At 51.3% G+C, this 26,902-nt stretch overlaps 2 protein-coding genes across 4 annotated transcripts in view; both read left to right on the top strand.

The window, feature by feature from the left end:
- Positions 1-22,804, top strand: part of TCF25 (TCF25 ribosome quality control complex subunit) — a 34,633-nt gene extending 11,829 nt beyond the window's left edge. Inside the window, exons 2-18 of one of the 3 annotated variants that reach the window (XM_026005026.2) lie at positions 1,953-2,117; positions 3,070-3,144; positions 3,821-3,939; positions 4,448-4,513; positions 8,853-8,935; positions 9,954-10,084; positions 10,544-10,643; positions 11,729-11,822; positions 13,048-13,140; positions 13,253-13,358; positions 14,566-14,725; positions 15,962-16,049; positions 16,813-16,971; positions 17,101-17,191; positions 17,592-17,671; positions 19,178-19,250; positions 21,773-22,804. In XM_026005026.2, the coding sequence (XP_025860811.2) occupies positions 1,953-2,117; positions 3,070-3,144; positions 3,821-3,939; positions 4,448-4,513; positions 8,853-8,935; positions 9,954-10,084; positions 10,544-10,643; positions 11,729-11,822; positions 13,048-13,140; positions 13,253-13,358; positions 14,566-14,725; positions 15,962-16,049; positions 16,813-16,971; positions 17,101-17,191; positions 17,592-17,671; positions 19,178-19,250; positions 21,773-21,811 (1,722 nt within the window). In that variant the 3' untranslated portion in view covers positions 21,812-22,804. Of the gene's footprint in view, positions 1-1,952; positions 2,118-3,069; positions 3,145-3,820; positions 3,940-4,447; positions 4,514-8,852; positions 8,936-9,953; positions 10,085-10,543; positions 10,644-11,728; positions 11,823-13,047; positions 13,141-13,252; positions 13,359-14,565; positions 14,726-15,961; positions 16,050-16,812; positions 16,972-17,100; positions 17,192-17,591; positions 17,672-19,177; positions 19,251-19,534; positions 19,840-20,951; positions 21,148-21,772 lie in introns of those variants that run through there. The other 2 variants (XM_072731290.1, XM_026005025.2) reach the window with 2 other exon arrangements.
- MC1R (melanocortin 1 receptor) lies at positions 22,785-26,119 on the top strand. Its single transcript, XM_026005028.2, has one exon. It carries the CDS (start codon positions 24,448-24,450, stop codon positions 25,399-25,401), a length of 954 nt encoding a protein of 317 aa, XP_025860813.1. The 5' UTR covers positions 22,785-24,447; the 3' UTR covers positions 25,402-26,119.
- The last annotated feature ends 783 nt before the right edge of the window (positions 26,120-26,902 follow it).

Genomic DNA, 26,902 nt, shown 5'->3' with positions numbered 1-26,902 from the left:
GTGGAGCATGTGACTCTTGATCTAGAGATCTTGAGTTCCAGCTCCATGCTGGGTGTAGAAATTACCTAAGAAGGAAGGTAGACATGACTTAATAAAAGTAAACCAGCAGGGAACCAGGGTGGCTTAGTTAAGCATCTGCTTTCGGCTTAGGTCAAGATCCCAGCATCCTGGGATTGAGTCGAGTCTTGCATCTGATGCCCTGCTCTGCAGAGAGCCTGCTTCTCCCTCTGCCTCTGCCTGTTGTTCCTCCTGCTTGTGCTCTCTGTCAAGTAAATAAATAAAATCTTTCAGAAATATCTTTTTTTACTTTTTTTTAAAGATTTTAATTTTTTTATTCACGACAGACACACAGAAAGAGGGGCAGAGACACAGGAGAGGGAGAAGCAGGCTCCATACAGGGAGCCTGACGTGGGACTTGATCCTGGGTCTCCAGGATCATACCCAGGGCTGAAGGCGGTGCTAAACCACTGGGCCACCAGGGTTGCCCTCAGAAATCTTTTTTTTTTTTTTGATTAAAAAATAAAAGTAAACCAGTAGGGTGCCTGGGTGGCTCAGTCAGTTAAACATCCGACTCTTAATTTTGGCTCAGGTTGTGATCTCAGGGTCATGAAATTGAGCCTTGAGTTGGGCTGTGTGATTACTGGAGAGTCTGCTTGAGAGTCTCTCTCCTTCTTCTTCTGCTCCTCCCCCCTAGCATGCACTTGCTCACCCTCTAATAAATCGTTTAAAAAAAAGTAAACCAGCACTCAGCTTCATTGGAGGCATTGGAGGTATCATTTGGTTGCATGCTGGAGAAAGTATGGGTGCCAATTCTTTCATTAAACCCCCATTGTTTAGAGGAAATGTCCCAGGAGGCCTCATTCCAGCTTCCCCCCTTTGCTCCTGAATCTAAACTACCCAGACCACAGCTGAGCCCCTGGCTTTACAATGGTGCTACTCAAAAGAAAGCATCCACAATAGGAATTGCCATAGTTATTAGTCAGGTTGGGACAGATGCTATTTTGGTAGAATTCCAGCATTTTTGAATCGGATATGGATTTATAGATAGACAAGCATGACATACTCCTGAGTTGTGTCCTTGCCACATGGAAATCTCCATCGGTGAAGAAAGAAAGCAAAAGAAAGGATGCAAAAACTTGTTCCTTTCTTTTCTTTGATACTTTCCAAACTGAGACAGTAGGTCCAAAGAGAATCTGAAAAATCACCAGGTAGAGTATGATCTTAGTTTAAAAAAAAAACAAAACTTAGGGTTTTGGGGGTTAAAGTAGATCTTGTTTTTATTTTTCAGCTTTTTATTTTTCAGATGTCCTAAATTGAACATACAGTTTTATTTTTGGACCTCAGTGTACTAGATGGGGTCCTTCCTGTCTTGTTTATGAAACATAATTGTTATTCCGTGTTGGACTCTTTTGTTTACTTTTTCATGGACTGGGTGAAGGGCCAGAAACGTGACCTGTACTCGCCCCTGCCCCTCTCTCACTTCCAGAGTGTGTGTGCATGCCCGTGCACCATTCATTCCTTTTCACTGCTATATCAGGTTCTGTTGTGTGAGTTACTTTTATTAGGGAAGAGTTTCTCAGTAAGTCACTCCTTAGGTACCTTTTCTTCTCCTCAGTCCTTTTGCTGTCGGTTACTGTAGATGAGCTGAGCTAGAGTTCCCAGTGGCTAAATAGATAGATGTATTTACAAATCTTTGCCCTGGGGCAGTGTTCAGGAAGGGAGGTGAGTTGTAATGTTTGGGAACTCTTATGAAGTCAGCTCTTAAGACAGAGACACCATGGAGCCACACAGTGTCTCCGTGTTCTCTGGGGTTCACTGACTAAAATGACCCTGAACATGTCTCCCTGCCGCAGCTCTGCCCTGCTCTCCATCTCTAATGCAGTTCAGTATCACCATTTAATATGTGGCCAGGATACACTGAACATCCTTTTGTCTCTCATGTGTTCCTCCAGATAAACATCGAAGACCTTGAGGAGGGACCTGTGCTGAATGGGGAGAGATCCGATTGTCTGCTTACAGATGCTGTGGTGTCAGGGAACAAAAGGAGATCTCAGAGTGGAAGTGCAGACACCAAGAAAGCTGGCGAAGCAGCTGACAAAGCAGTGCCCCCAGAGCAGGTATGGGGACCAGGAGGTGCCCACACCACACACACACACACACACACACCCTCTGCTGTCACTTGCTGAGTTCCAGTTACCCCCAAATTCTCTTGGGACCTCAGATAAGATTTGCAGGAAATCCTCGAGATTGGTTGTGGGCATCAAGGGGACCACATACAGGGTCCCCTAGACAAGTTTCCTTGACACAAGACTTGCCTCCACACTTTGGGAGGGTCTTCTTCTATTCCACAGGGTGTCTGTTCTTTGTGATTGTGTGTCTGGAGCTCTGGTCAGGTGGACAGGCCTTTGGGTGGACATGCCTTGAAGAAATGTTAGTGAATGTTAGTGAAATGTTAGTCAAGTTAGTGTTGGGTTATGGCTGGAGTGCATGCTTGTTTACTCAGCAAGTACTTCTTACAAACTTTCTGGGTTCTAGGGACAAGTCTGCCTTCCAGGGGCCTCTGGTTGGGAGTGTGACAAGTGGGTGGACACGTGCATAGGGACACCTGACTGAGCCTGAGGTGGTGGAGGCATTACACTGCAAGGAAGGAAAGCACTAGGTGAAGGCACAAGAGATATTGAGGCAGAGGCATCATGTGTGTTGGGGGGTGGGGACAGTGCAGTACAAGGGGCCCTGGTCTCCCAGGTAGCTAAGTGTGCCAGGAAGGGTGGTTGGCAAAGTGAAAGATGAGAGCAGAGGGCAGGTGGGTGCCTTCTAAGGCCCTCTTGAGGTCGTGGGAAGCCCTGGGTCCTGTCTAGAAGTAGGGGAGAAAGTCGGAGGGAGGACCAGAGATGCAGGCCAGTGAGAGGTACTTGTTGGAGAAATAGGTGAGTTCACAGGACATTCAGGGTGGGAGGGAGGGGATGCCAAGCCTGGGTTCCCATGTCCCTCTCTAGCTTGTTGCTTTAGTTGTCAGACTGAAGATTTTATTGTCTCTTTCCCTTGATTAAAATGTGCTTCTTTTTTTAGTCTAATATAAGTGGTAAACTCCGAAAGAAGAAAAAGAAACAGAAAAATAAGAAAAACACTACAGGAGAAATTTTGGTATGTGCTTTCAGCTGTTTCTCAAGATGAAGTTAGAACCAATTCATTTTTATTTGATATTTTGATTCTTTACCATTAGGATATAATTCAGAGGTCGGGGAAAGTCACTTGGCAAATTTTGCTTATGTTTGTTCATGTTGTTTCATGAGGGTTAGACCTCACTCTGTGCTTTCCATTTTCTGGCAACCATCTGAAATGACGTCCTTTGGACAGCACAGTCCCTTCTCAGTCCACTGCCCCTGTGCCCTGACCTTTTTCTAGTGCTGATGGGCTAATTTGATGTTGACATGTAAGCCTCCAGGTATAGCCTGTGTCAGAAAATCTGTTTCATTGATGATTCACTGTCTGGTTCTGTGTGTCCTGTCACTGGTAGTTACAGTCATGAGTTCCACCTGAAGAAGTGAGGTGAGCAGTATAGGCATGTAACTTGTTATTTCAAGAGTCCTTCTGGTTCTGCGATCACGCTAATTCTGAACTTCCTCTCATGAAGCATTTCTTCTTTTTTTCTGAATATATGTGTAGTATGTAGTGTTTGGATTATGAACTGTCAGGAAGTAAATACAGTATAATGCTAGTTCTTTGTAAAAATCATTTTGTTAAAAAAATCATTTTGTTGTTGATTGTTATGATACTTAAAGTCAGTGTAGTGATTAATATGTTGTTCTGGGGCTTTTAGGAAAATGGACTGGAAGATATTGACCGCATCTTGGAGAGGATTGAGGACAGCAGTGGTTTAAACCGCCCAGGCCCGCCTCCCCTGAGCTCGAAGAAGCATGTCTTGTATGTGGAGCACAGGTATAGCCCCTCTCCCTCCTGGCTGAGACAGACTTTGTGAGAGGAAAAATCATACTAAAAGAAAGAAGAAAAGCTTACTGTATTTAAAAGTGATGTAGGTTTATGGCCAAACATTTAGGCAATAGGAGCAAGGAAAAAGAAGTAAAAGAGAAATCCAAGGAAATGATCTGTCACCTAGGTTTATGTATCTGGGACTGCTTTTTTCTTGAACGATATTGAAGAAAGATGTCACTCTGTGATAAACGATTCCTCTCTTGTCCTAGTAGACGCTTCTTCCTGAGTCACACCTTGATCTAGTTTATGGGTCTGAGACTGCTCTGACTTGGCCCCAGCACTGGCCGCCTATGCTTCCGGCCAATGTGGTTTGGGAGAACGTGGGCCAGCCAGTTGTCTTTCATGTCAGAATAGCTGTTCTCCCTCCTGGGTTTTATGTGACCTTTCAGAATTCCCAGAATCATTATAGAAGAACTCAATTTCATTTTTCTTTGTAAAATTTTCAATTCTCTAGACACTTGAATCCAGACACAGAACTGAAAAGGTATTTTGGTGCTCGAGCTGTCCTGGGGGAACAAAGGTAAGATCAACACTGGCTGTGTTCTCAGAGAAGGGAGGGTGCATTCCCAAGGCCAGTTAAACCCCTGGAGAGGGATGAGGAGGATAGGTAAGGCGCCTTGCCAAATGAAAGCCTGAGGATTTCTGGTTCTGAGGAATCTCAGGGGTCAGGGAGAAGTTGACATTTGACCTTTTCAGTGACTGGTGGGCTCTCACCCTCACACTGCCTCTCCTAGCATGTGACTCATAATTTTTACAAAGATTCTGTAAGTCCTAAAGTTTTGAGCTGAAATCTTGACCAAGTTAATTTTTTTCTCAATCAGCAGCAAAACCAACATGGGGTTTAGATTCTGGGATAAGTTTGATCTTTGTCAGTTTAACAGCTTTTAATGGTTGGCACCATGTGGTCAACACAATGAGAATGCTCTGAGCATGAGGATCTGTTTGCAGGATTTTCTGTAGGAGTTGGGGGTGTTTATCTGTCTGGACACTCCAGCATGGAGTCCCAGTTCTGACCAGGAGCTTCCACACTAGCAGAAGCTTTGTCTTTTCTGGATGTATAATCAAATGCTTGTTATGAAAAAAAAAAAAGATGAGGTAAGGGGCACCTGGGTAACTCATTTGGTAGGGCACCTGACTCTTATTTTCAGCTCAGGTCATGATCTTTGGGGTCCTGGGATCAGGCCCCACACTAGGCTCTGCATTCATTGGGGAGTCTTCTTGTCCTCCCTCTGTCCCTTCCTCCTCACCTGTGCATGCTCTTTCCCTCTCAAAATCTTTAAAAAAAAAAAAAAGGCTATTTATTTATTTTTAAAGATTTTATTTATTTATTCATGAAAGACCCAGAGAGAGGCAGAGACATAGGCAGAGGGAGGAAAAGCAGGCTTCATGCAGGAGCCCGAAGCGGGACTAGATCCCGGAACTCCGGGACCACGTCCTGAGCCGAAGGCAGATGCCCAACCACTGAGCCACCCAGGCATCCCAAAATCGAGGCAATTTAGAAGTAGAATTGTCTCCTTTGACACCTCCGCCTGCCAAAGAGAACCATTCAGGACAGCTTGCTGCACCTGTGTGGGGTCCTCTGCACACACATCTTGTTCCCCGGCACCACAGAGTTTTGCTGGCGTGTCACACCACCCAATTCTGCATGGCTAGGTTCTAGGCACCATTTTCCACACCCTGGTATACAAGGGGAATGCGCTTACCCTAGGGGACAGGTGTTGGCTCCTGCATCTGTCCTCCCTGCATCTGTGTGGTCATTTCTCGTGAAATTGCGTGGCAGCAGGTATTCCCATTTGCATTACCTCCAAGTTGTTCCACTGCCCTCCAAGCACCTGTGTGCCTCAATCCATTTGCCATCTGTTTCTTCTTCTCTGAGCTGTCGTAGAGTTCTAGATTCTGTCTAACATGTAGATGGAGGACTTGTTTTCTTTGCGAATGGTTTTTGCTTTTATCTTTGGTGTTAAGTTATTCAGGACACAGGGTTTTGGACTTTATGTCTTCTTTTGGAATGTTGATGAAAAACATTTTCACTTTTAAAACATTCCTCTGGGGTAGCCCTGGTGGCACAGTGGTTTGGCACCGCCTGCAGCTCAGGGCCTGATCCTGGAGACACTGGATCAAGTCCCACGTCAGGCTCTCTGCATGGAGCCTGCTTCTCCCTCTGCTTGTGTCTCTGCCTCTCTCTCTCTGTCTCTATGAGTAAATAAATGAAATCTTTAAAAAAAAAAAAATTTCCTCTGGGTCACCTGGACTATCCTGGGCTGGACGTTGTGCCTGTCCTCACCAGCTCCACTTGTTTGCTTCTGCTTGGCTCACCTTTGCCATCGCTTCACACTTCTGCCTCGTCTTGTTTCTGTGCAAATCATAGTTCATAGTAATTATATTTATTTTTCTAGTACTATTTTACTTCTAGAATATTGATTTCCTTAAAACTAAGTCCCACTGGGACACCTGGGTAGCTCAGCGGTTGAGTGAGTGTCTGTCTTCAGCTCAGGGCCTGGTCCCGGTTCAGGGATCGAGTCCCACATCCGGCTCCCCACAGGGAGCCTGCTTCTCCCCCTCTACCTGTGTCTCTGCCTCTCTCTGTGTCTCTCACGAATAAATAAAATCTTAAAAAACAAAACAAAGTCCCACCAAAGGCTTCCCTGAGAAGCCACAGTTCCCTGTCTCCTTCATTCCTTAGCCTGCACGAAGATAGACTTAGTGTGTTTCTGGTTGTCCTTCCTGGTGGCTGCTTCAGAATCTGCAGATGTCATGTGCTTGGCTTTCTCTGACAGTCTCCATGACACAAATACTGGGCATGCTCATCCTCCCGCTGCTCTGCTCATCTCTGCCCTCCTCAGTGCCTCCTCCCGCCACCTCCCTGTATTCTCTATGTTCTTTACGGACAGCTTATTGCAGGGCTGGGCTAGCCCTGGGGTTCCTTAGATCACACAAGTCTGAACATCCAATTTTCCTTTTTATATACTACCAAGCTCCCGGTCAGAACTGGACTCTGTACTGGAGCATCCAGAAAGCTTGAACACCCCCACCTCCTACAGAAAGTCCTGTAAACAGACTCTCATGCTCTGAGCATTTCTCACTGTGTCTACCATGTGGTGCTAACCATTAAGAACTGTTAAACTGACAAAGATCAAACTTCTCCCAGAATCTAAACTTCATGTTGGTTTTGTTGCTGATTGAGAAGCAAAAATCTGGCTAAAGTTTCAGGGCTAGCAGCTCAAACTTTAAGAGGGAAAAATGAGTTTTCTTCAGATTTTGGCCATGGTTTTCAGGTACCATGTGTTTTCTTTTTTTTTCCTTTTTTTTTTTTTTACCATGTGTTTTCTCCTGCAGTTTTGCCTTCTTGTTGGAAAAGAAATACACTTTTTTATCCTGTTCCTAAAACAGGCCAGAGTCTTACTCAAGTTTTCTTTCTTTTTCTTTTTCTTTTCTTTTTTTTTTTTTTAAAGATTTTATTTATTTATTCATAGAGACACACAGAGAGAGAGAGAGAGAGGCAGAGACACAGGCAGAGGGAGAAGCAGGCTCCATGCAGAGAGCCTGACGTGGGACTCAATTGAGGGTCTCCAGGATCATGCCCTGGGCTGCAGGCGGCACTAAACCGCTGCGCCACCAGGGCTGCCCTTTTTTTTTTCTTTTTTAAGATTTATTTATTCATGAGAAACACAGAGAGAGAGGCAGAGACATAGGCAGAGGGAGAAGCAGGCTCCCTGTTGGGGAGCCTGATGTGGGACTCCATCTCAGGACCCCAGGATCATGACCTGAGCCAGCCATTCAATCACCGAGACTCTTAGGCATCCCAAATATTTTTTCTTAATGAAGTGGTTCAGATTATCAAGAAAGTATAAAGAAGAATGTCCACATGTCCACATGTCTGTTACTCAGCTTAAGAAACAAAGCATCAGTGATGGCACAGAAACCCTTCTTTGCAACTACAGCTTTCAGGGGGTGATGTGGCACCTGTGGCAGAGACTCCTGGATCACAGAGGTGGAGCACATGGCTGAGGGGAAAGAGCAGTTCATGCACAGCATCTCAGGAGATGGACCTCCCTTCTCTGCTGCCCACTTGTGCCTCTGTCTTGCTAGTTATCACTCAGAAGTGTGTTGACGTCAGTGTACTGATAGACCTTGCCAGTTCTCTTCATGGTTACCGTTCTTCTCTTTTCAAAATGTGTTGTTAAATTGGTGTCTCTTGGAGACCCGGGATCAAATCCCACGTCGGGCTCCCGGTGCATGGAGCCTGCTTCTCCCTCTGCCTGTGTCTCTGCCTTTCTGTCTCTGTCTCTGTCTCTGTGTGTGACTATCATAAATAATAATAATAATAATAATTAATTAATTAATTAATTAATTAATTAATTGGTGGTGTCTTGAGACAGGGGAGAGGACCCACCTTATGACAGACCTGCCCTTCATCCTCTTTGCTCAGCTGGCATTGCATTTGTGCAGCCTGGCCCACAGGGAAGCCAGCTCACTTGAGTCCGCAGGGCCCCTACACATTTGCTCTCCTCCTGGTCTTTATTTTTGGTTTTCAATTTTTGTTTCTTTTTTATCTGTATTTCCTGCCAGTTTGCTGGACTGTAAATTTGCTGGGTTTTTTTTTTTCTTTCTCTGGTGGTTTGGTTATTTAGATTACACAGTTTCTAGTTTTGTCTGGCAATGGTTCCTTTTTTTTTTTTTCTTTTTTTTCTGGCAATGGTTCTGTTGTGTTGTTGACACCATTTGCTTTCTGTCCTGGTCACGCTGGTGGAAGTACCACCACTCTTCCCCTCCCTTCTCTTCCCCACAGTTTTGTTTCCATAGTCCCTGCAGAGATCAAGCAGTGAAGGTTAAGCTGTGACCGTGTCTTTTCTTCCTAGGCCAAGGCAGAGGCAGCGTGTGTACCCCAAGTGTACATGGCTGACGACCCCTAAGAGCACCTGGCCACGGTACACCAAACCAGGTGAGGGGCTGCGTGGTTTATGCAGAGCCAATGTGCCGGGGAGGACAGAGGACCCCCCCCCTCTCCTGCCCTCCACACCAGCTGCATGTTTTCTCAAGTACGTTTTCATGCAGCTTTTTTCTTTTTTCCTGTGGATACTGTCTCATAGGAAGCAACCAACTTCATTTTTCAAGTGTGATATTTTATATTTTGTTGCCAATTAGTAAGTACAAATAATTTACAGAAAAACAGCAACAGTGCAGAAAGGTTTGGGGTGTGGAGTAAATGCCCCATTAGAGGCACTTGGCGTCTAAGAACCCTTGGATCGTGGGGCGGCCCGACTGGGGTGGGACCAAGGGTAGAGGCAGGAGCCCCTACCATGACGGAAGCATGTGATGACCCCGCCCTGCCCCCGTGTTTGTGGGGTTCTGTGTGGTTCCCTCGTGCTGGTAGTGAGGACATGGGAAGCCCTAGGTTCTGGTGGGTGTCTTGTTTCCGCTCGTCTTTCACCCCCGCTTTGCTTCCCAGAGGCCCCTGAGCCAGGGCAGATGAGGGCTCCTCAGTTCTGTAGTGCTGCAGGCCTTGGCCTTTGGTGGGGCTGTCAGGAGGGTAGCCTGGAACCACTCACCTATTTCATGAAGCTCCTGAAGGTTCCTCAGAAGAATCTGGTACAAGGAGAAAAGACTTTCACTCGTGGTTATAGATCACCATCACCATGGATGCCTGGCTGCAGCCCTGCATGATCTCCCATGCCCACCTGGGTCTGGGCTCTGCCCAGTGTTTAAGCCTAGCCAGATGAGAGGCGGATGGCGCCATGTGTGTCCTCACCTCTATTGTCCTGGGATGGTGATGATCCAGGCACACCCATGGGGGAAGAAACACCTTCATAGGAAAAATGTAGGCAGAATGTGGTGCTCATGTGGACCAAGCCACGAGCAGTCAGCCCCAGGCACCCTGGAAAAGGAGACACTGATGGGGACTCATGTCGAATATGCACAGAGACTCCTCATCAGGAACACTGATGCTGCACTCTCCTCAGGTCTGTCAATGCGCCTGCTGGAGTCCAAGAAAGGCCTGTCCTCCTTTGCATTTGAGCATAGTGAGGAGTACCAGCAGACTCAGCACAAGTTCCTGGCTGCCGTGGAGTCCATGGAGCCCAACAACATTGTGGTGCGTGTGTCCCCTAGAGAGTTCTCACTAGCCTGCACCCTCTCCTCAGTTATCCAGGCTGCTCCAGGCCTGCATCCCAGCCTGTGTTCGCTCAACCCAAAGTTGTCCTTGTCCTTTCTTTCTTGTTCCTCTGACCCTCACTGTGTGCCTGGGTCACGGGGGCTGGGGGCCATGGCAAGGTGCTTCTCAGGACTTGCCGCCTCTCCCAAGGGCTGTTTGTTTGGGGGAGTGGTGGTAGAGGGTGAAGGTGGAGATCCCACCACAGGGGTGGTCCGTGACTCATCTGAGCAGTGGTGATGAGCTTAGTTTGAGGTGAGGGTATTGTGGGTGTCACCCTTTGTGACATTTTCCCAAGGTTTAAATGACTGAAGGAAAGCCCTGCCTAGGGCTGGTACTTTGCTGCCTACTGTCCAGGGGCCTCCACGTACAGCCCCATCCATTGTCCCTCTTTCCTCCCAGGTTCTGCTCCAGACTAGCCCATACCACGTTGACTCACTTCTGCAGCTCAGCGATGCCTGCCGCTTTCAGGAGGATCAGGAGATGGCCCGAGACCTCGTAGGTAAGAGCCTCCATGGGCCCGCCGCCCTGCTGTGCCTCGGAACCCACGCACAGCTCTGCTGGAGGAGGATAGGTGCTGCCTTGTAAGGTGACAGCAGGTACACGGGGGTTTGCCAGGACTTTTTTTTTTTTTTTTTTGAGAGGAAGGGGGAGAGAGAGGTGGGGGGAGGGGCAGAGGAAAAGAGAAAATCTCAAGCAGGCTCTGTACTGGGCCCACTCGGGGCTCAATCTCATGACCCTGACTGAGATCATGACCTGAGCTAAAACCAAGAGTCTGATGCTTAGGTTCCCCTTTTGGATATGATTCATATACTATATAACTTTGCTGTTAAGAGCATACAATTGATACATTGGTGTTTATTTATTTTTTTTTTTAAGATTTTTTATTTATTTATTCATGAGAACACACAGAGAGGATTGAGAGAGAGAGGCAGAGACACAGGCAGAGGCAGAAGTAGGCTCCATGCAGGGAGCCGACGTGGGACTCGATCCTGGGTCTCCAGGATCACGACCTGGGCTGAAGGCGGCGCTAAACCGCTGAGCCACCCAGGCTGCCCGATACATTGGTGTTTAGTTTATTGTCAGAGTTGTACAGTTCCATCACCACCAAATCTAGGAAATTTATGTTAACTTACAAAAGAATCCCTGCCCATAACCTGAGACCTCCCTACCTCCAGCCCCTGGCAACCCCAAGTCTGCTTCCTGTTTCTGTGCATTTGCCTGTTACGGACATTTCCTGTGAGTGGATTCCTGTGACACGTCTACCTGGCTTCTGTAATTTACCACAATGTCTTCAAGGGTCACTCCTTTCACGGCTACCTGATGCTCCTTAGTGTGGACAGACCATATTTTGTTTATCTGCAAGCACTGGGGGGACACTTAGGTGGTTTCCACATCTTGGATCACGTGAATGAGCTGCTGTGGACATGTGTATGTGGGTTTTGTGAGGCCATGTGTTTGTGGCACTTTCAAAATCCTCGCTATGTTACCTTCTTCCTTTGAGAGCTTTCTTTGTGAGCCGTAGGGGGATAGGGTTGCATCCACAGTGGCCATGACACCTTCCCCTGGTGTTTGTGTGGCCCTCAGAGAGAGCGCTGTACAGCATGGAGTGTGCCTTCCACCCCTTGTTCAGCCTCACCAGCGGGACCTGCCGGCTGGATTACCGCAGACCTGAGAACAGGTGGGTTTCATGGATGACAGGTGTGTCAAGGTGTGTCCAAGCTGTCACACTATGTGAGTGCCTATATAGGTGTCATTGAAGCAGGTGGCAGGGGACTGTCCCCGATATGTCCTGCCCACTAGCTCACACAAGGGCATCTTGTGTTGTATTTACAACTTGAATGCAGGAGGGCTGAGTTCAAGGACGGATGGGGCAAGCCTGGTGTTCCCTTTGTCCTTGTTAGAAGTGTGTCTGACAAGCCACTTCATTATGATAGGATCTGTAGTTGTGTTTACTTGTACGTATGGACAAAAGGATCTGTGCCCTGTGAGTTTAGAATACTCTGGAACGCTTTGTGGGAGCCAAACATGCCAATTCCTAAATCATTGAGCTACTTGAACTCAGCCTAATCCTGTTCCCTGCACCTGCACTGAGCGGTCATACTTGCTTGATGTTCTGTTCTCACAGATGCACCTCCTGCCCCAGAGCCCCACTCTGGAACCAGCCTTCACTAATGGAGGCCTGAACAGTCTTACCCACTGGATTCCTGCCCTCAGCCTGGCCTTCAAGGCCCCCCCGGGCGGTGGGGCAACATCCTTGGTCCCGGTGCCCTGCTCACCCTCTTCTGGCCTCAAGCGTCCTTGGTCATCTCCAGCACTGGATGTTCTCCACACCTTGTCAGTCAGCCTGGAACCCAGGACTTCCTGACCATCACCCCCCTGCTCGCACCCAGCACAGATTGTCTGGGTTTTTTTGTGTTTGTTTTGTCTCTCCAATTAAATTTTTCATTCTTGGAGATAGGTTATAAAATACCAGCATCTGTAGGCACTAGCAGAGTTGGTGGTCATTGATAAAAAATAATAGTCCACCAGGATGATTCAAGTCACAAACTTGATGCATCTAGTTGCAGTGCCACTGGCAGCTACTGAGATTCGAGGGTAAATTCAGATGGTAATTACAGTAGGAGATGTGGACTCTGTTCTCTGAAATTATAAACAGTAAAGGAAGAATGCTAAGTTTGTTTTTCTCTACATGGATACACATATAACTGCAAACAACAAGCAGAGCATCGCCTTCTCTGCAGACACAGGGGGACACTCGCGAACATTCACGGTGATTAGGCCACACAGGAAGTGCCGGCGCAGCCAGTGAGCAGAGGGTGGACTCGGTGCTGGACGAGGCTTCCAGGCAGTGCGGCTCTGTGCCTGCTGCTGCTCTCATTCACGAGGAACTGTCTTGGATCTAGGAGCTTCTACCTGGCCCTCTACAAGCAGATGAGCTTCCTGGAGAAGCGAGGCTGCCCACGCACTGCGCTGGAGTTCTGCAAGCTCATCTTGAGGTAAGCGCCCATCGCTGCCACCTGTGTGTCGTCTGCGGCCTCAAGCTAGCGGATGTCCACACCAGCCCACTCTGCACTTTGTCTCCCTCTGCCTGTTTGCTGCCTCTGGAAGCCTGGAGCCTGATGAGGACCCCCTGTGCATGCTGCTGCTCATTGATCACCTGGCCTTACGGGCACGCAACTACGAGTACCTGATCCGCCTCTTCCAGGAATGGGAGGTGGGTGTGAACATGATGTCACATGGGGCCAAGTCTCCCTCTCTTGTCTTAGACCAGAGTCTGTGCACTCCAGGGCAGTCCTGCAACACCATGGAGAGGGTCTGGGCAGATCCATATGCTCCTTCCTTGCTCCCTGCTCATATGTGCGCACACCAGCTGCTGGGGGTGGGGTTGGGGATGGGCCATAGGGAATGATGCACATTCGGGAGCTTGTGTGCTGGGTGGGTTCATGTGGACACATGCAGGTGGGGTCTGCCTCCAGCCTGATACTGAGGCTTAGACTAGGCATAGAAAAGAGTCATTAGTGATCTTCATAATGCTTGCCTTTGAAGTGATGCTATTTTAGTTATTTGGGTTAAATGTAACAGTAGTAACATTTGTTTTATCTGTTTTCTTTTTAATTCAGCTGCTAGGAAATGTGTGTTCCTGTTAGATGGTGCCCTCTTGAGTGTGTGTGAACCTGACCACCTCCAGTGGGGTGGGGGTGGTGGGTAGAGAAATAGCAACTTGTTATCTTTTTGTGTAATTGAGAAATGAAAGAAGTCAAACCACATGGAGAGGTCACCTACATAAATCATTTTGGACTGTCACTTGGCTGATTTGCTGAGGAGTCCCGCTTCTGGGACCTAGTTTACAGAAGTTCCTGGAGCCTCCAGAATGCAGCTGCAGGGAGCACCCCCTCCCTCCACAGTGGGTCTGCAGAAGAATGTTGTGGTAGCCTGTAAGGTTCCATAACTGTAGGCCACAGCTCCACTTCAGTGGAGAAAACATGGCATGTCGTTTGTTACATACACACAGAAAAAGGCAAGCTGAGTGCTTGGCCATGTCAGCTGATGTTGATGAGGTCCTGGCAAGAGCAGGGATGGTCCTCATTGCCAACCAGACTTTCTGAGTTCTCCAGTGTGAACTGCAGCCTGAGGTTGGGTGCCTTTCTGTGACCCCACCCAACTTCGCCTGCTCCAGGTCCTTCCACTCTTCCCTGTCAATTCTCCACAACCCCCTACCCCCAAACCCTGCTCCAGGGCCTTTTGACTTGTCTCCTGCCAATGGAAAGCCTCCAGATGCAACATGAAGTGATTTTTATGCCAACAGAACACTTGTGTGCTCATCACAGGGGCTCCTTGAGTGACTTCAGAGTGTCTGTGAATTGTGCATCTTTTGTCTTTGCTGTGTCAAAACTCCAGACTTTGTTTCTCCATCTTTGAAGGCTCATCGGAACCTGTCTCAGCTCCCAAATTTCGCCTTCTCTGTGCCATTGGCCTATTTCCTGCTGAGTCAGCAAGCAGACCTCCCTGAGCAGGAGCTCAACTCTGCAAGGGAGCAGGCCTCTCTCCTGATCCGACAGGCACTCACCATGTTCCCTGGAGGTTGGTACATCCTAGCAGCCCCTGCAGACATGGGTGGGCCCCCGCACACACGTAGTCATGGTTTGAAAGCTGAAAATGAGTCAGAACTGACTTTGGTGTCCAAGTGTCTCAGGGTTTTAGGATAACTAAAAGGTGTTTTAATATTGACTGTTTAAGAAAAACTTTCTCTCTGAAGATGGAGTGTTTTTTAGAGAGAGGGACATGAGCTGCTAGATGTTAGCAGAACTGTGCAGGAGGGACCCAGTCTGCAAACTAGGCATTATATTCTCATCCTCAAATCCTATTTCTCACTGAGTTGAAGAACTTAGAGGCCAGGTTGTCCTGGGATTGCACAGAGGCCCTTCCAAGCATCCCTGTGCTCCCTGGAGGCTGGTGTCCTCGTGGAGATGGAGTCCTGTGGGCTGATCTCAGTGCTAACGAGATCAGAGAAGAGCCTGCTGTTACATCAGGGAACTGGTGGACTTGGGTCCTCTTACCACTTGCAGTTTCACAGAGGAGTATGTGCCCGGGATAGGCTATGTGGCTCATGTACACCATCCTCACATGCCCCCCTATCCCTCGCCCCCATGAGCCTGTTGCATCCCTGGCCAGGCAGAGGAGGCAGCCAAGATCCCCACTTTTAGGGCTCACATCCTAGGGCAGGGAGGCAGACCAGGGAATGAGATGAGAAGGACAGTAGATGAGGTGGTGCTAAGTGCTAGGGAGAAAACAGAGCTGAGCATGTAGACAAGGGTGGTGGAGGTCTGAGGAGGCAGCCAGGGCAGGGCTGAGGCCCGTGTCACTCAGGGTTCCTACCCTACAGCATGCTCAGTATCTGCTGGTACATCTGGGCTCGACCCCCATTCTGTGCACACACAAAGCTGCCTGTGGTGTTTTCATACAACCTGGGGTGGTCCTCCTGCACACTGAGCTGCCCTGGAAAGTCCCTCAGACGATAGGGTTCTTCGGGTGCTAGGACTGTGGGGAAGCCGCAGCTGCTCAGAGCCTGTCTCTGCCCAAGGCCTGAACCCCGTGAGCCTGTAGGTGGAATGTGTGTGATCTCAGTGGTTGGAACGCCTTGTGTGCGTGCTTGGGGGGGTCATGGGTGCGACCCCTCAGATGCAGATGGGGCTGCTGGGAGGCAGCAGGACAGACAACCCCCTCCAAGGTGGCAGAGGCCCCTTGGGGGCTGGCGTGGGTACCCTGGCCTCACCCCAGTGTCACCCTGCCTTTGGGGGCCCCTGCTTCCTCCTGCAGTCCTCCTACCTTTGCTTGAGTACTGCAGCGTGCGGCCAGATGCCGCTGTCGCCACTCACCGCTTCTTTGGACCGGATGCTGAGATAAGGTAAAGACTGGGATGGGCCCCAAGAGGACAGTGCCTGCCCACGTGTGGGTCATGGGGGTGCCCCTAGGAGCAGAGCCCGGGAACCATTTTCATGAGGCTGGCTGTCACTGCTTTCTCCTCCCACCAGGAGGGTCTTGCCAGGTGCTCTCTGCAGGTGACCTTTGTGGCCAGACTCTTCTCCCACTGAGGAGGGCTGCGTGCCATGTCTACATGGGGCATTGCCTCCTGGTTAGACACCGAGCTGGCCAGCGTGTAAGCAGCCCACAGCCCAAAGCTCCAACCTTCCTGAGGCGGGGAGTGGACAGGGTGTGGGGCCCACTGTGCTGGCACCTGTAGGCTGGAATTAGCATCGGTACAGTCATTAGTGTGGTTCACATGTCTGTATGTGCATGGACTACCTTACCAGGTGTCTTACAAAAAATAAAGGAAAACATGCAGTGTGGGAACCAGCCGCCTTCAGACCCTGTTCGTAAACCGTCATGGTTCCTGCCTATTTTTGTGTGTGAGCAGACATGCACGTTGTTTTTCCATCTTCTGTTTCTATTGAAGACCTCATATTTATTAAAATATATGTCTTTCTATGGAAGCAAATGCTAAAGTGTCCCACCACTGGGCACTGGCACATCCCAGTTCGGCAGCCCCTCTGCGCCACCTCCTCTGGCCCCAGGCCGCTGGACAGGCCCGCACGCTCCCCACAGGTGCAGGTGGGTGCATGGAGGCCGTGCCCTAGCGGGCTCTGCTTACAGGCCCCACTCTCCCACAGCCAGCCCCCTGCCCTGAGCCAGCTGGTGAGCCTGTACCTCGGAAGGTCACACTTCCTCTGGAAGGAGCCCGCCACCATGAGTTGGCTGGAGGAGAACGTTCGCGAGGTTCTGCAGGCAGTGGACTCTGGAGACCCTGCGGTGGAAGCGTGTGAGAGCAGGTGGGCCTGGAGGTGACAGGGCAGTGGTTAGCCTGATGCCCATCTGCTCGGGGGTGGCTGTCTCACATGTGACATCAGGGCCGGGATGGCTCTCGTCCATGTGCTGCCCCTTTTCTCTGTGGGCTCTAGACGGAAGGTGCTCTACCAGCGTGCGCCCAGAAATATCCACCGCCACGTGGTCCTGTCCGAGGTCAAGGAAGCTGTTGCTGCCCTCCCCCCGGTAAGGGAGCTTTGTAACATTTGGGGCCCCTCCCCTCACACCTGGGGTTTTGAGAGGTGGGATTGTGCTCCTGACTGGCCCAGCCGCTGTGGGGGCCCTGGAGCCAGCAGCCTAGAGCACTGACGTGTGAGATGCTGGCACAGGAGATCACGAAGTTCTCTTCCTTCCCTACTGTACATGGGCCATCTGAGTGGGGCAGAGTGAGTGTCCTGGTGGAAGAAAGGCTGTCCCCCACTCCTTCACCCAGTTTCTCAGTACAGTAGACACAGCCTCGCAACCAAGGACCACTTCTATCAGACTGACGGGACTCCTCGCAGAAAAGCCAGTCCAGGCTGGAATCACCTGAAAGTCTGCTGGGGGAAGGCCAGGGCTCACGACGGTTCTGTTTCCCTTTCTGAAGGATGTGACCACACAGTCTGTGATGGGGTTCGACCCTCTGCCTCCTTTGGACACCATCTACTCCTACGTGAGACCAGAGAGGTACCTCTCCATCTCCCGCTTTGTGCCTTTGCTTGTATAGCTCTGAGTCAGTGCTTGAGGGCTCACTGGGACTCCCGGCCTTCTGCAGACACAAGCCCTCTGAGGACATTGTGCTTTGGGGTCATGGGCAGGCTTTTCTTGGCTATGTTCTTGCGCTTACGTGATGTAGGAGCCTTTTTCAATCAGATTCTAGAGCAGATGTTGGAGGTAACACTGTGAAGTGAGAGTAAGACACCACCTCTATCCTCATGGAATATGCAGTACAGTGGGGAGATATATTCATTATAGAATCTAGAAATTAATGTAAGATCAAAACTGCATTAAGAAACTGCTGGTACTTTAAAAAAAAAAAAAGAAAGAAACTGCTGGTACATGTGATTCTCAGAGGAAGCCATGGTCAGTGAAGTATGAAGGAATAATATATCTTTGCCAAGGAAAGAGGGAGAGAATGCTGGTATTCCAGAAGAGTCAGCATGTGCAAAGGCCCTGTATAAGAAACACAGCACAAGGAGAGCGTATTCCAAGAGCTGAAAGGAGCCCATGTGGCCAAGCCAGAAGAGCTATAATAGTAAGGGCACAGCAGAGCCAAGTCTGCAGCGGATTTGTGGATGGCGTTTAGCCTTGGATTATGGGAAAGCTGCTTTTTTTCTTTTCTTCTAGCCTTAAAAGCTAAGCGATTGCCTTACCATGAGGCTGTTAGCACCACACTGTAGATCTGAAAGTCACAGGCAGATTTTCCCATTTCAAAAAGTGTGCTTTTCAGACGTCTCAGAGCACGTTATGTAGGATAAAGGACTTTTTCTTAACTGAATTACATTCTAAAAATTGGACTGTGTGCTTCTGGGGAACCAGTGCCCAGTTAAATTCTCAGAATGGTTGAGGGGACACGAATTTTTAATGTTGTTAGGTTCACACAAAAAGCTAACTTGCTGGCCATTTAGCCCTGAGGAGTGGTTAAAGGGCCGTGCCAACCCGAGGCCATCTGTCCTTAAATGTCCAATGGAGGGCAGCCCAGGTGGCTCAGTGGTTTAGCGCCGCCTTCAGCCCAGGGCATGATCCTGGAGACCCAGGATCGAGTCCCACGTTGGCCTCTCTGCATGGAGCCTGCTTCTCCCTCTGCCTGTGTCTCTGCCTCTCTCTCATTCTGTCTCTCTCATGAATTAAAAAAAAAAAAAAATCTTAAAAAAATGTCCAGTGGAGCTGGGCTGCAGCACCAAGTCCTACCAGGAGGGTCCTCCACAGCACACGCATCTTCTCTTCACATGACCCCTTTGCACCCGTGCATGGCTTTTCTCAAAAGCAAGCCACCTGTGCCATGGCAGGTGACCCTCTGCTGTCTGCTCAGCTCAGCCAGCCAGGTCTGCAAGGACCCACCCCCTATGGAAGGCCTTCCCTGAGGCCTGAGCTGGTGCCCAGCTGCTGCTTGGGTTGCGGTGGTGTGTATATCCCCACTGCCAAGGGCAGAGTGTACTGTGTGCTTCCTGACCTTTCTCCCTCCTTTTTCAGGCTGAGTCCCGTCAGCCATGGAAACACAATTGCACTCTTCTTCCGGTCCCTGTTGCCTAATTACACCATGGAGGTATGTGAGCATGTCTTGGCCCCTCTCTGCCACGTGGGTTCAGGGAGGGCTGTGGGCTGTGCATGTCTAGAGGCTTTACTGACTCCAGCAGCCTGCTCAGGAGACTGGGACATGCCTACCTGAGATTGTAGCCGCCACCTTGGCCCCGCTCTGGGGCCTGGCCTTGTCAGTCACATGTTTTGGTTAGGAGCTTCTTCCTGACAGGGTCCTAGGCCAGCTGGGTTGGGAGCAGTGGGCCTCAGAGCCCAGGACAACCCCTGCTCAGCCGAGTCTCATTGCTGCAGGGGGAGAGGCTGGAGGATGGAGGGGCTGGGGGTCTGAACCACAACCAAGGCTTGAACAGGCTGATGCTGGCCGTACGAGACATGATGGCCAACTTCCACTTCCACGACGTGGAGGCAGCTCGCGAGGACAACCCCGAGGGGGATGGGGAGTGGGACTGAGCCCGCGTAGATGCCACGCCCCAACGCTGTACAATTATGTTCCTGATTGCTGTTCTGGTCGGAATTGACCAGTTCCCTGGAGTAGAAATGCTGTGTTGTCCGCTTGCCTCCTTTGTGTCTCCTATAAATGTGAATGGGTTACGCTCCGTGCAGCATGAGCTCTTCTTTCCTGCGGCTGGAGTTCCTGCCCAATGTGAGGCAGGTGGGTGCTGGATCTGCATAGCCCTTGAGCTGTCCCAGGAGAGGACATGACCCACAGTCACACACAGCCAAGCCCAAGCCGCATGTGAACTCTCTCCATGGCCACCCTGCCCCCCATATTTTGGGGCACAGAGTGGAGAAGGCCCCACTGGTTTCCAGTGCAGCATCTCTGCTGAGAACACAGAGACATGCTTCCATTGGGAACTTGGAACAGGCTGGCCAGGGGCAGGGGGTGCTGACACTGGAGTCCTTGGCCGGGGCATCACACCAATGCAGAATCCCAGTGATTTTATCGGGAAACTTCAGGGCAGGAGTTGGAGGGAGCTGGAGGGAGGCTGAGAGGTGGACCTTGGAAAGGATGTCCTGCCAGCTCTGGGGAGTGTGTGTAGCAGGGGTTAAGGTGCATTTGATGGAGGAGGGGGAGAGCGGTGAGGTGAATAGAGCATGGAGGAGGACTCATCACCTGGGGCAAGTCCTGGCCTACTTGACAGCTCAGTACCACACAGCCCTGCCAGTCTGTCAGATGCCCTCCCTGCCCTGACCTCCATCCCTATAGGTAGCCCACAGCTGGGAGGGAGGGAGCATATGCTGCTTCCATGCTCTGGGCCAAGATCAGGTCTGCTGAGCATTGGTATAGAAGCCCTTCTCCCAGGAGGTCCCACACAGCATTCTAGACAGTGACATGGAATCACCTGTTGGGGGAGATCTGTTAAGTTATCCTGTCCGAAGTTCCCAGCTAGGGAACTCCCAGCATCTGGGAGTTAACAGAAGCCTCTGCTCTGAACGCCCATGGTAAGAACGGCGCCCTGCAGATATGTTGATGTTGGTCAGTTACTACCCATGCTTAATGCCTTGTCACCATAACTAGATTTGCTGGGTGGGATTGGGTATGATTGAGATAATCCCAGGCTATCCTAGATCTACATGTCTCCCACTAGGGTATCCTGCGATAAGCTTCAGCCAACAGGATAGTAGTCTACTGGGTTCCCCCAGAAAGGGGTTGGTCCTCTGATAATGACAGGCAAGCAAGAAGAACTTGGTACTCTGCATCTTCCAGCCTTAAATACAACCAGATGGGATTGTGATATCCGGAGCTGCAGCAGCCATTTTACAATCAGGAGTTGCTGATCCTCAAAATGAAGAGCCAGTGTCCTAGAGATAGGCAAAGAGAGGCTGGGCCCAGACTGGTGAAACTGCTCACTTCTGGGCCTGCTGTCCCAAGAGATTATTAAATCATCAGTGTGCAGCTAAAACGCTTGGGTTAGGTCATTACTTGTTGCTCTGTTTCCATGGAGATGAAAAGACGGCCACCTTTCTCAAATCTAAACATCTGCTCTGAAGGCTTGCCTTGCCACCCAGTGTCCAGGCAAAGGTGAATTGTCTCTTCCCAGGCCTTCTGCTGCCTGTGGACAGATTGCTAATAGTTTATGCTCTTTCCCACCAAGTCAGGCCCTACCTCAGGGTCTTTAGGGCAGACACCACAGGTAGGGCACACAAGGTGTTCCCCTTACTGAGTTCAAAGACTTCATGGTGACTCAGCTCTGGGCTGGGTCTTCCTGAGATCCCACGATGACAAGATCCAGGAGGAGCCAGCTGTATACCCCACATAGCTGCTGGGGGCGGGGGGTGTAGGAGGGCTGCTGTGTCTCCTGGCTGGCCCTGGGAGGACCTCCATGAAGGAAGCAGGGCCTCCTGGTGTGGCCATGGCTAGACACTGGTATCTCACTGGTCTCTGCAGTGAGAGGCCATTTACACTCCAGCTCCCACATGAAGGTCATTTACACGTTGAATGCTCCCATGTTGCGGGCCTCGTGTGCAACTGGCACTCAACTGTTCTTGGTACTGGAGACAGCCACTGAGCGACTCTTGTTCTCTCAGCCTCCTCACAGATGGGTCAGGCCCATCCTCTCGTGTTGATACCTGCTCATGTCCACCAGCTGTCTCCTGGCCCTTCTCCGTGTCTCCCAGGAGCACTAGAGATCAAGTTGATAGAATTGGCCTTCAGATGATCTGTGATTTCATTTAGACATTTCCCTCCTAACCATAACTAATCACGAAGTTGAGTGTCTTCCTCCCAAGAAGTCCCCAACGGGCACATCAGAACCAGATGGGGAGTCTCGAGGCCTCACCAGGAAGAGGCTATCCAGTTCTCACGCTCTTTGAAGTCTCATGCGGCGGGGTGGGGGGGGAGCACATCCGTCTCAAAGGCCTCATTTATGGACTTGGAAATACCGTCCCTGCAGTGTGCTGACACAGGAGCTGGGGGCGAGGCTGCCCCCTCTAGAGGGAAGGTGGTCCTTGGTGATGGACAGCTGTGGTGCTAGTCCCAGGACCCTTTGCTCCCTCTGGGGTTCTCCCATCAGGACAACAGAATGGGAAGATGCCAAGTCCACAGAAGGCAAAAAGCTGGAAGGGGAAGCTCGGTGTGTGGGCCTATCCTGTGGCTGGTGCCTGTGGGTGTGGGTTGTCTTCATCTCCTATAGGGGGAGGCGGGGGTGGTGCTCATGTCCTGTCAGCAACAGAGGAACAAGTCCACTCCATGTCACCATGTGGACACACTTGGCCTATGTCCACCATAAGATGGGACAGGAACAGCCAGCAAGTACTGTCTGTAACAGACGGGAGATTCCCAGTGTGGTCTGTATTCTTGAAGACCGCTACACACACCACAAGGAAAGTGGTGCAAAGAAAGGCACAACCTGAATTCTAAAGTAGGTAAAATGGGCAGCCCTGGTGGCTCAGCAGTTTGGCTCAGCAGTTTAACACCGCCTTCAGCCCAGGGTGTGATCCTGGAAACCCGAGATCGAGTCCCACGTTGGGCTCCCGGCATGGAGCCTGTTTCTCCCTCTGCCTGTGTCTCTGCCTCTCTCTCTCTCCCTCTCTCTCTGATGAATAAAATCTTTAAAAAAATTTTTTTTAAGTTTTTTTAAAATTAAAAAAATAAAATAGGTAAAATGAACCAATGGTCAGGGGATGACTCCCAGGGTGAGCGGATGCCCTAGGTGTTCTCGGGTAATTCACATTTTATTTTTTGGTCTGGATGCTGCTTTCCTGGCTGTTAAGGTTGGGACATCCACTAACCTACATATTTACAGTTCGTGTACTTTTATGTATGATGTACTTCAATAAGAAGCACCGTCCAAGGGGGGGAAGCCGCCTTGCTGAGTGATGCAGATGTAAGGGATGATATTTATGAGTGGTTATGACTGTGTGATCACACGTGGGTGTGCTGGCATCAGAGTGGATGAGAAAGTGGGCTTGAACAGGAATGTCACAGATGACACTGCAGACACTGCAACCACCCTCCCAGCTTCCTCTATGTCTCCTGCACCACCCCCGCCACCTCCATCACCTCCACCACCATCTCTACCACCTTCACCTCTATTTCTGCCACCACCACCAAGCCAGTCCCTTGCCTTTCTTGTTGCCTCAGGTTTTCTCCACCTACCAACAAATAGATCTCCGCGCCCCCCCCCCTCCCGCCAGCCTCCACTCCTCAGAGGAGAAATCACAGTCTTCAGTGAGAAAGTGCTGGGAGTAGGTGCCCGCAGGCCACTCTTAGCTTCCCTGTGGCTTGCTCAGTACACCATGTGGCTGGAGACCCGAGATCTGCCCTTGAAGTGGTTTCTTATGCAGAGGAAGTGGCGGCTGTCAGGGTCCTCCCCCTCCCCCACTGTAGGATGAGGCAGAGCAAGGGCCTGACCCTGACGTGACCAGGATGCCCTCCAGCAGGGCTCAGTGAAGGGGGTGGGGGTCCTCAGGAGCAGGGGCTGCCCTTAGTGTCTAACATGAGGTAGGGAGTTAGGGGTTCAAGCTGGGGATGAGTGGACACCAGCCAGTGACTGTATCTAGGCAGGGTGGCATCAGGTGGGTGGTCAGAGATCAGACAGTTCCCAAGAGGAGGTGGTGTTTGCAGTGGATTTGCAGTATATTTAGGGGACCCCACATAGGCAGATACTGGGAGCGGAGCCAGGTGAGGGGACACACATCCAGCTGAGCCCCAGCGTCCAACGTCCTTGGAGTCAGGATAGCCCTGGGTGCCATTTGTGCTGCCTGGAGGGTGCAGTGGGTTCTCTCCGATGCATGCATCCAGGGTGCACGCCCATCACGTGGCCACCCTCAGGAGGAGGGGCTCCGGAGCCTTTAAAGATGTGGAGAAAGGCTTCATTCTTTCTGGAGTGGGACCTCAGCCCCCTCCAGGCCTGGGAAAGCGGGAGCCCTGAGCCGCCTTGAGGCAGCAAGAAGATAGAAACATACGTCTGAACCTGAGCAACTGCCCCTCCATGGGAGAGGTGGGGAGGTGGGCTGAGGGTCGAGGGGTCCAAAGAGACTAGAGGGTTGGTGTCAGGGAGCTTGGGGTCCTGGCTGGGAAGCGACTGCTCTGTCAGGAAGCTGGACTCTCTGGCTGGGTCATGGCTGAGCTGACACTTGTACAGACCGGGAGAGAGCAAATGTGAGGGCGGCCCTGGAGGACAGACAGGCCCTGCTGGTGGCACCATGAACTGAGCGAGACACCTGAGGGCGAGGACCCTGCTCTGCTCCCTGCCGGGACCATGTCTGGGCAGGGCCCCCAGAGAAGGCTGCTGGGCTCTCCCAATGCCACCTCCCCAACCACCCCTCACTTCAAGCTGGCTGCCAACCAGACCGGGCCCCGGTGCCTGGAGGTGTCCATTCCCAACGGGCTGTTCCTCAGCCTGGGGCTGGTGAGCGTTGTGGAAAATGTGCTGGTGGTGGCCGCCATTGCCAAGAACCGCAACCTGCACTCGCCCATGTATTACTTCATCGGTTGCCTGGCTGTGTCCGACCTGCTGGTGAGCGTGAGCAATGTGCTGGAGACGGCCGTCATGCTGCTGGTGGAGGCAGGCGCCTTGGCTGCGCAGGCTGCTGTGGTGCAGCAGCTGGACGACATCATTGACGTGCTCATCTGTGGTTCCATGGTATCCAGCCTCTGCTTCCTGGGCGCCATCGCCGTGGACCGCTACCTCTCCATCTTCTACGCGCTGCGATACCACAGCATCGTCACACTCCCGCGGGCGTGGCGGGCCATCTCCGCTATCTGGGTGGCTAGCGTCCTCTCCAGCACGCTCTTCATTGCCTACTACAATCACACGGCCGTCCTGCTTTGTCTTGTCAGCTTCTTTGTAGCCATGCTGGTGCTCATGGCAGTGCTGTACGTCCACATGCTTGCCCGCGCCCGCCAGCACGCCCGAGGTATTGCCCGGCTCCGTAAGCGGCAGCACTCCGTCCACCAGGGCTTTGGCCTCAAGGGCGCTGCCACACTCACTATCCTGCTGGGCATTTTCTTTCTCTGCTGGGGCCCCTTCTTCTTGCACCTCTCACTCATGGTCCTCTGCCCTCAACACCCCATCTGTGGCTGCGTCTTTCAGAACTTCAACCTCTTCCTCACCCTCATCATCTGCAACTCCATCATTGACCCCTTCATCTACGCCTTCCGCAGCCAGGAGCTCCGAAAGACTCTCCAAGAGGTAGTGCTATGTTCCTGGTGAGGCTGCAGGCTTGAGGCCAGGGTGCTGGGCAGAGGGAGGTGGTGATTGATACCCCTGTGACTGGGGCAGTCACTTGCAGAAAAGGACAGATGAGCTGATCTGTGGCGTGGTGGATGCATGGACCCTCTGGGGCCAGAGAAAGGAATAAACAAAAATCTCCAGGAGTTGCTGTGGAGAATGGAGCAGGCTGGGGAGATGGTGGGGCCACAGACACGAGAGCCAGGTCCGGAGCTTCTGGACAGCATCTCTGGCTGCTCCTGGAGAGTTCCTTCTCCACCCAGGGACCAGGCAAGGCCTGCACACACCCACCTTTGCTGCCAGGTCTGGAGATTTGGGCCCCTGCCCGTTGGGATGTGAAGTCTCAGTGTTGGTAGCATGACAAGTACTGCTCTCGGGAAGGCCTCCAGGAAAAGGACTTTGTGACCAGCCAGACCTCACAGGACTGCTTCGGGAAGAAGTGAGCTCCTGTTGCAGGCAGAGGGACTGTCTACAGGAGCTGCAGTGGAGGGTAGGGCTGATCTAAGGTCCAGTGGTAACCAGAGAGCTGGTGACCCAACTGTGTGCACGTGCACCGCATGTACCCGCCAGACAGTGTTGGTCAGTGCCTGCTCAGGCCAAGGCAGAGGTCGTCAGCCCGAATCAGTGACTGGTGCCCAGGGTCTCAGGGCTGGGAAGCAGTCTGGTAATAAATGCTGTGTCTAGTGCAGACACATCACCATCCGCTTTGCGTCCTTTGGGAAATTGCTTGCAACTGGAGGAGGGGGGCAAGGGCGGGGTTGAGGGTGATGAACAGGGAGCTGTGAATCCCAGAAACCAGGGTGGGGCTGCCTAGCTGAAGAAGCCACAGCCCCAGAGCACCTGAATGCCTGAGCCCCTGCCCAAGGAGAGAGTGTAGGGGTCCCCTGATCACACCCGCCCTGGGCCTGTGTCTTAGTTTTCTCTTCCTGGTGTAAACCCCAGCTCAGAACAACCAGAGTCAGAAGCAGCAGGAATGGGATCCCTGGGTGGCTCAGCGGTTTAGCACCTGCCTTTGGCCCAGGGCATGATCCTGGACCCCCACGTCGGGCTCCTGCAGGGAGCCTGTTTCTCCCTCTGCCTATGTCTCTGCCTCTCTCTCTATCATGAATAAGTAAAGAATCTTCAAAAAAAAAAAAAAAAAAACAGGAACAGCAGCTGCCCCCTCCCCACCCCCACCCCCAGTCACCTCCAAGGTGACATGACTCAGCACTGTCCAGGCTGCCCTTGATGGCAGCAGAAGCAGGACCACCATGACCCATATGTGACCTCCGTGTCTGCTCTGAGGAACACAGCAGGGCCCCCAGGGTGTGCCAGGGGTTGGGGGCTGCTTTCCCCCACGACTGCCCTCCTGGGAGAGGGAGGTCAGTGCTCAGCCAGCTCTGGGAAGTGTTTGAGGCAAGGCCTCCCAGAATGGAGTGGGACTGTCCAAGTCCAAGCCGTGAAGGAGTGCACGTCGGGTAAACCGTGCTGCCTGTTGCCGGAA

The sequence above is a fragment of the Vulpes vulpes genome, chromosome 12, assembly GCF_048418805.1.
Source record: "Vulpes vulpes isolate BD-2025 chromosome 12, VulVul3, whole genome shotgun sequence".
Lineage (NCBI taxonomy): Eukaryota > Metazoa > Chordata > Mammalia > Carnivora > Canidae > Vulpes > Vulpes vulpes.
The sequence above is the reverse complement of the archived record's forward strand: the minus strand, read 5'-3'. Positions and strand labels throughout refer to the sequence as shown.

Excerpts from the sequence above, each read along its gene's own strand:
- MC1R (XM_026005028.2), top strand. The coding sequence starts at position 24,448 with ATGTCTGGGCAGGGCCCCCAGAGAAGGCTGCTGGGCTCTCCCAATGCC.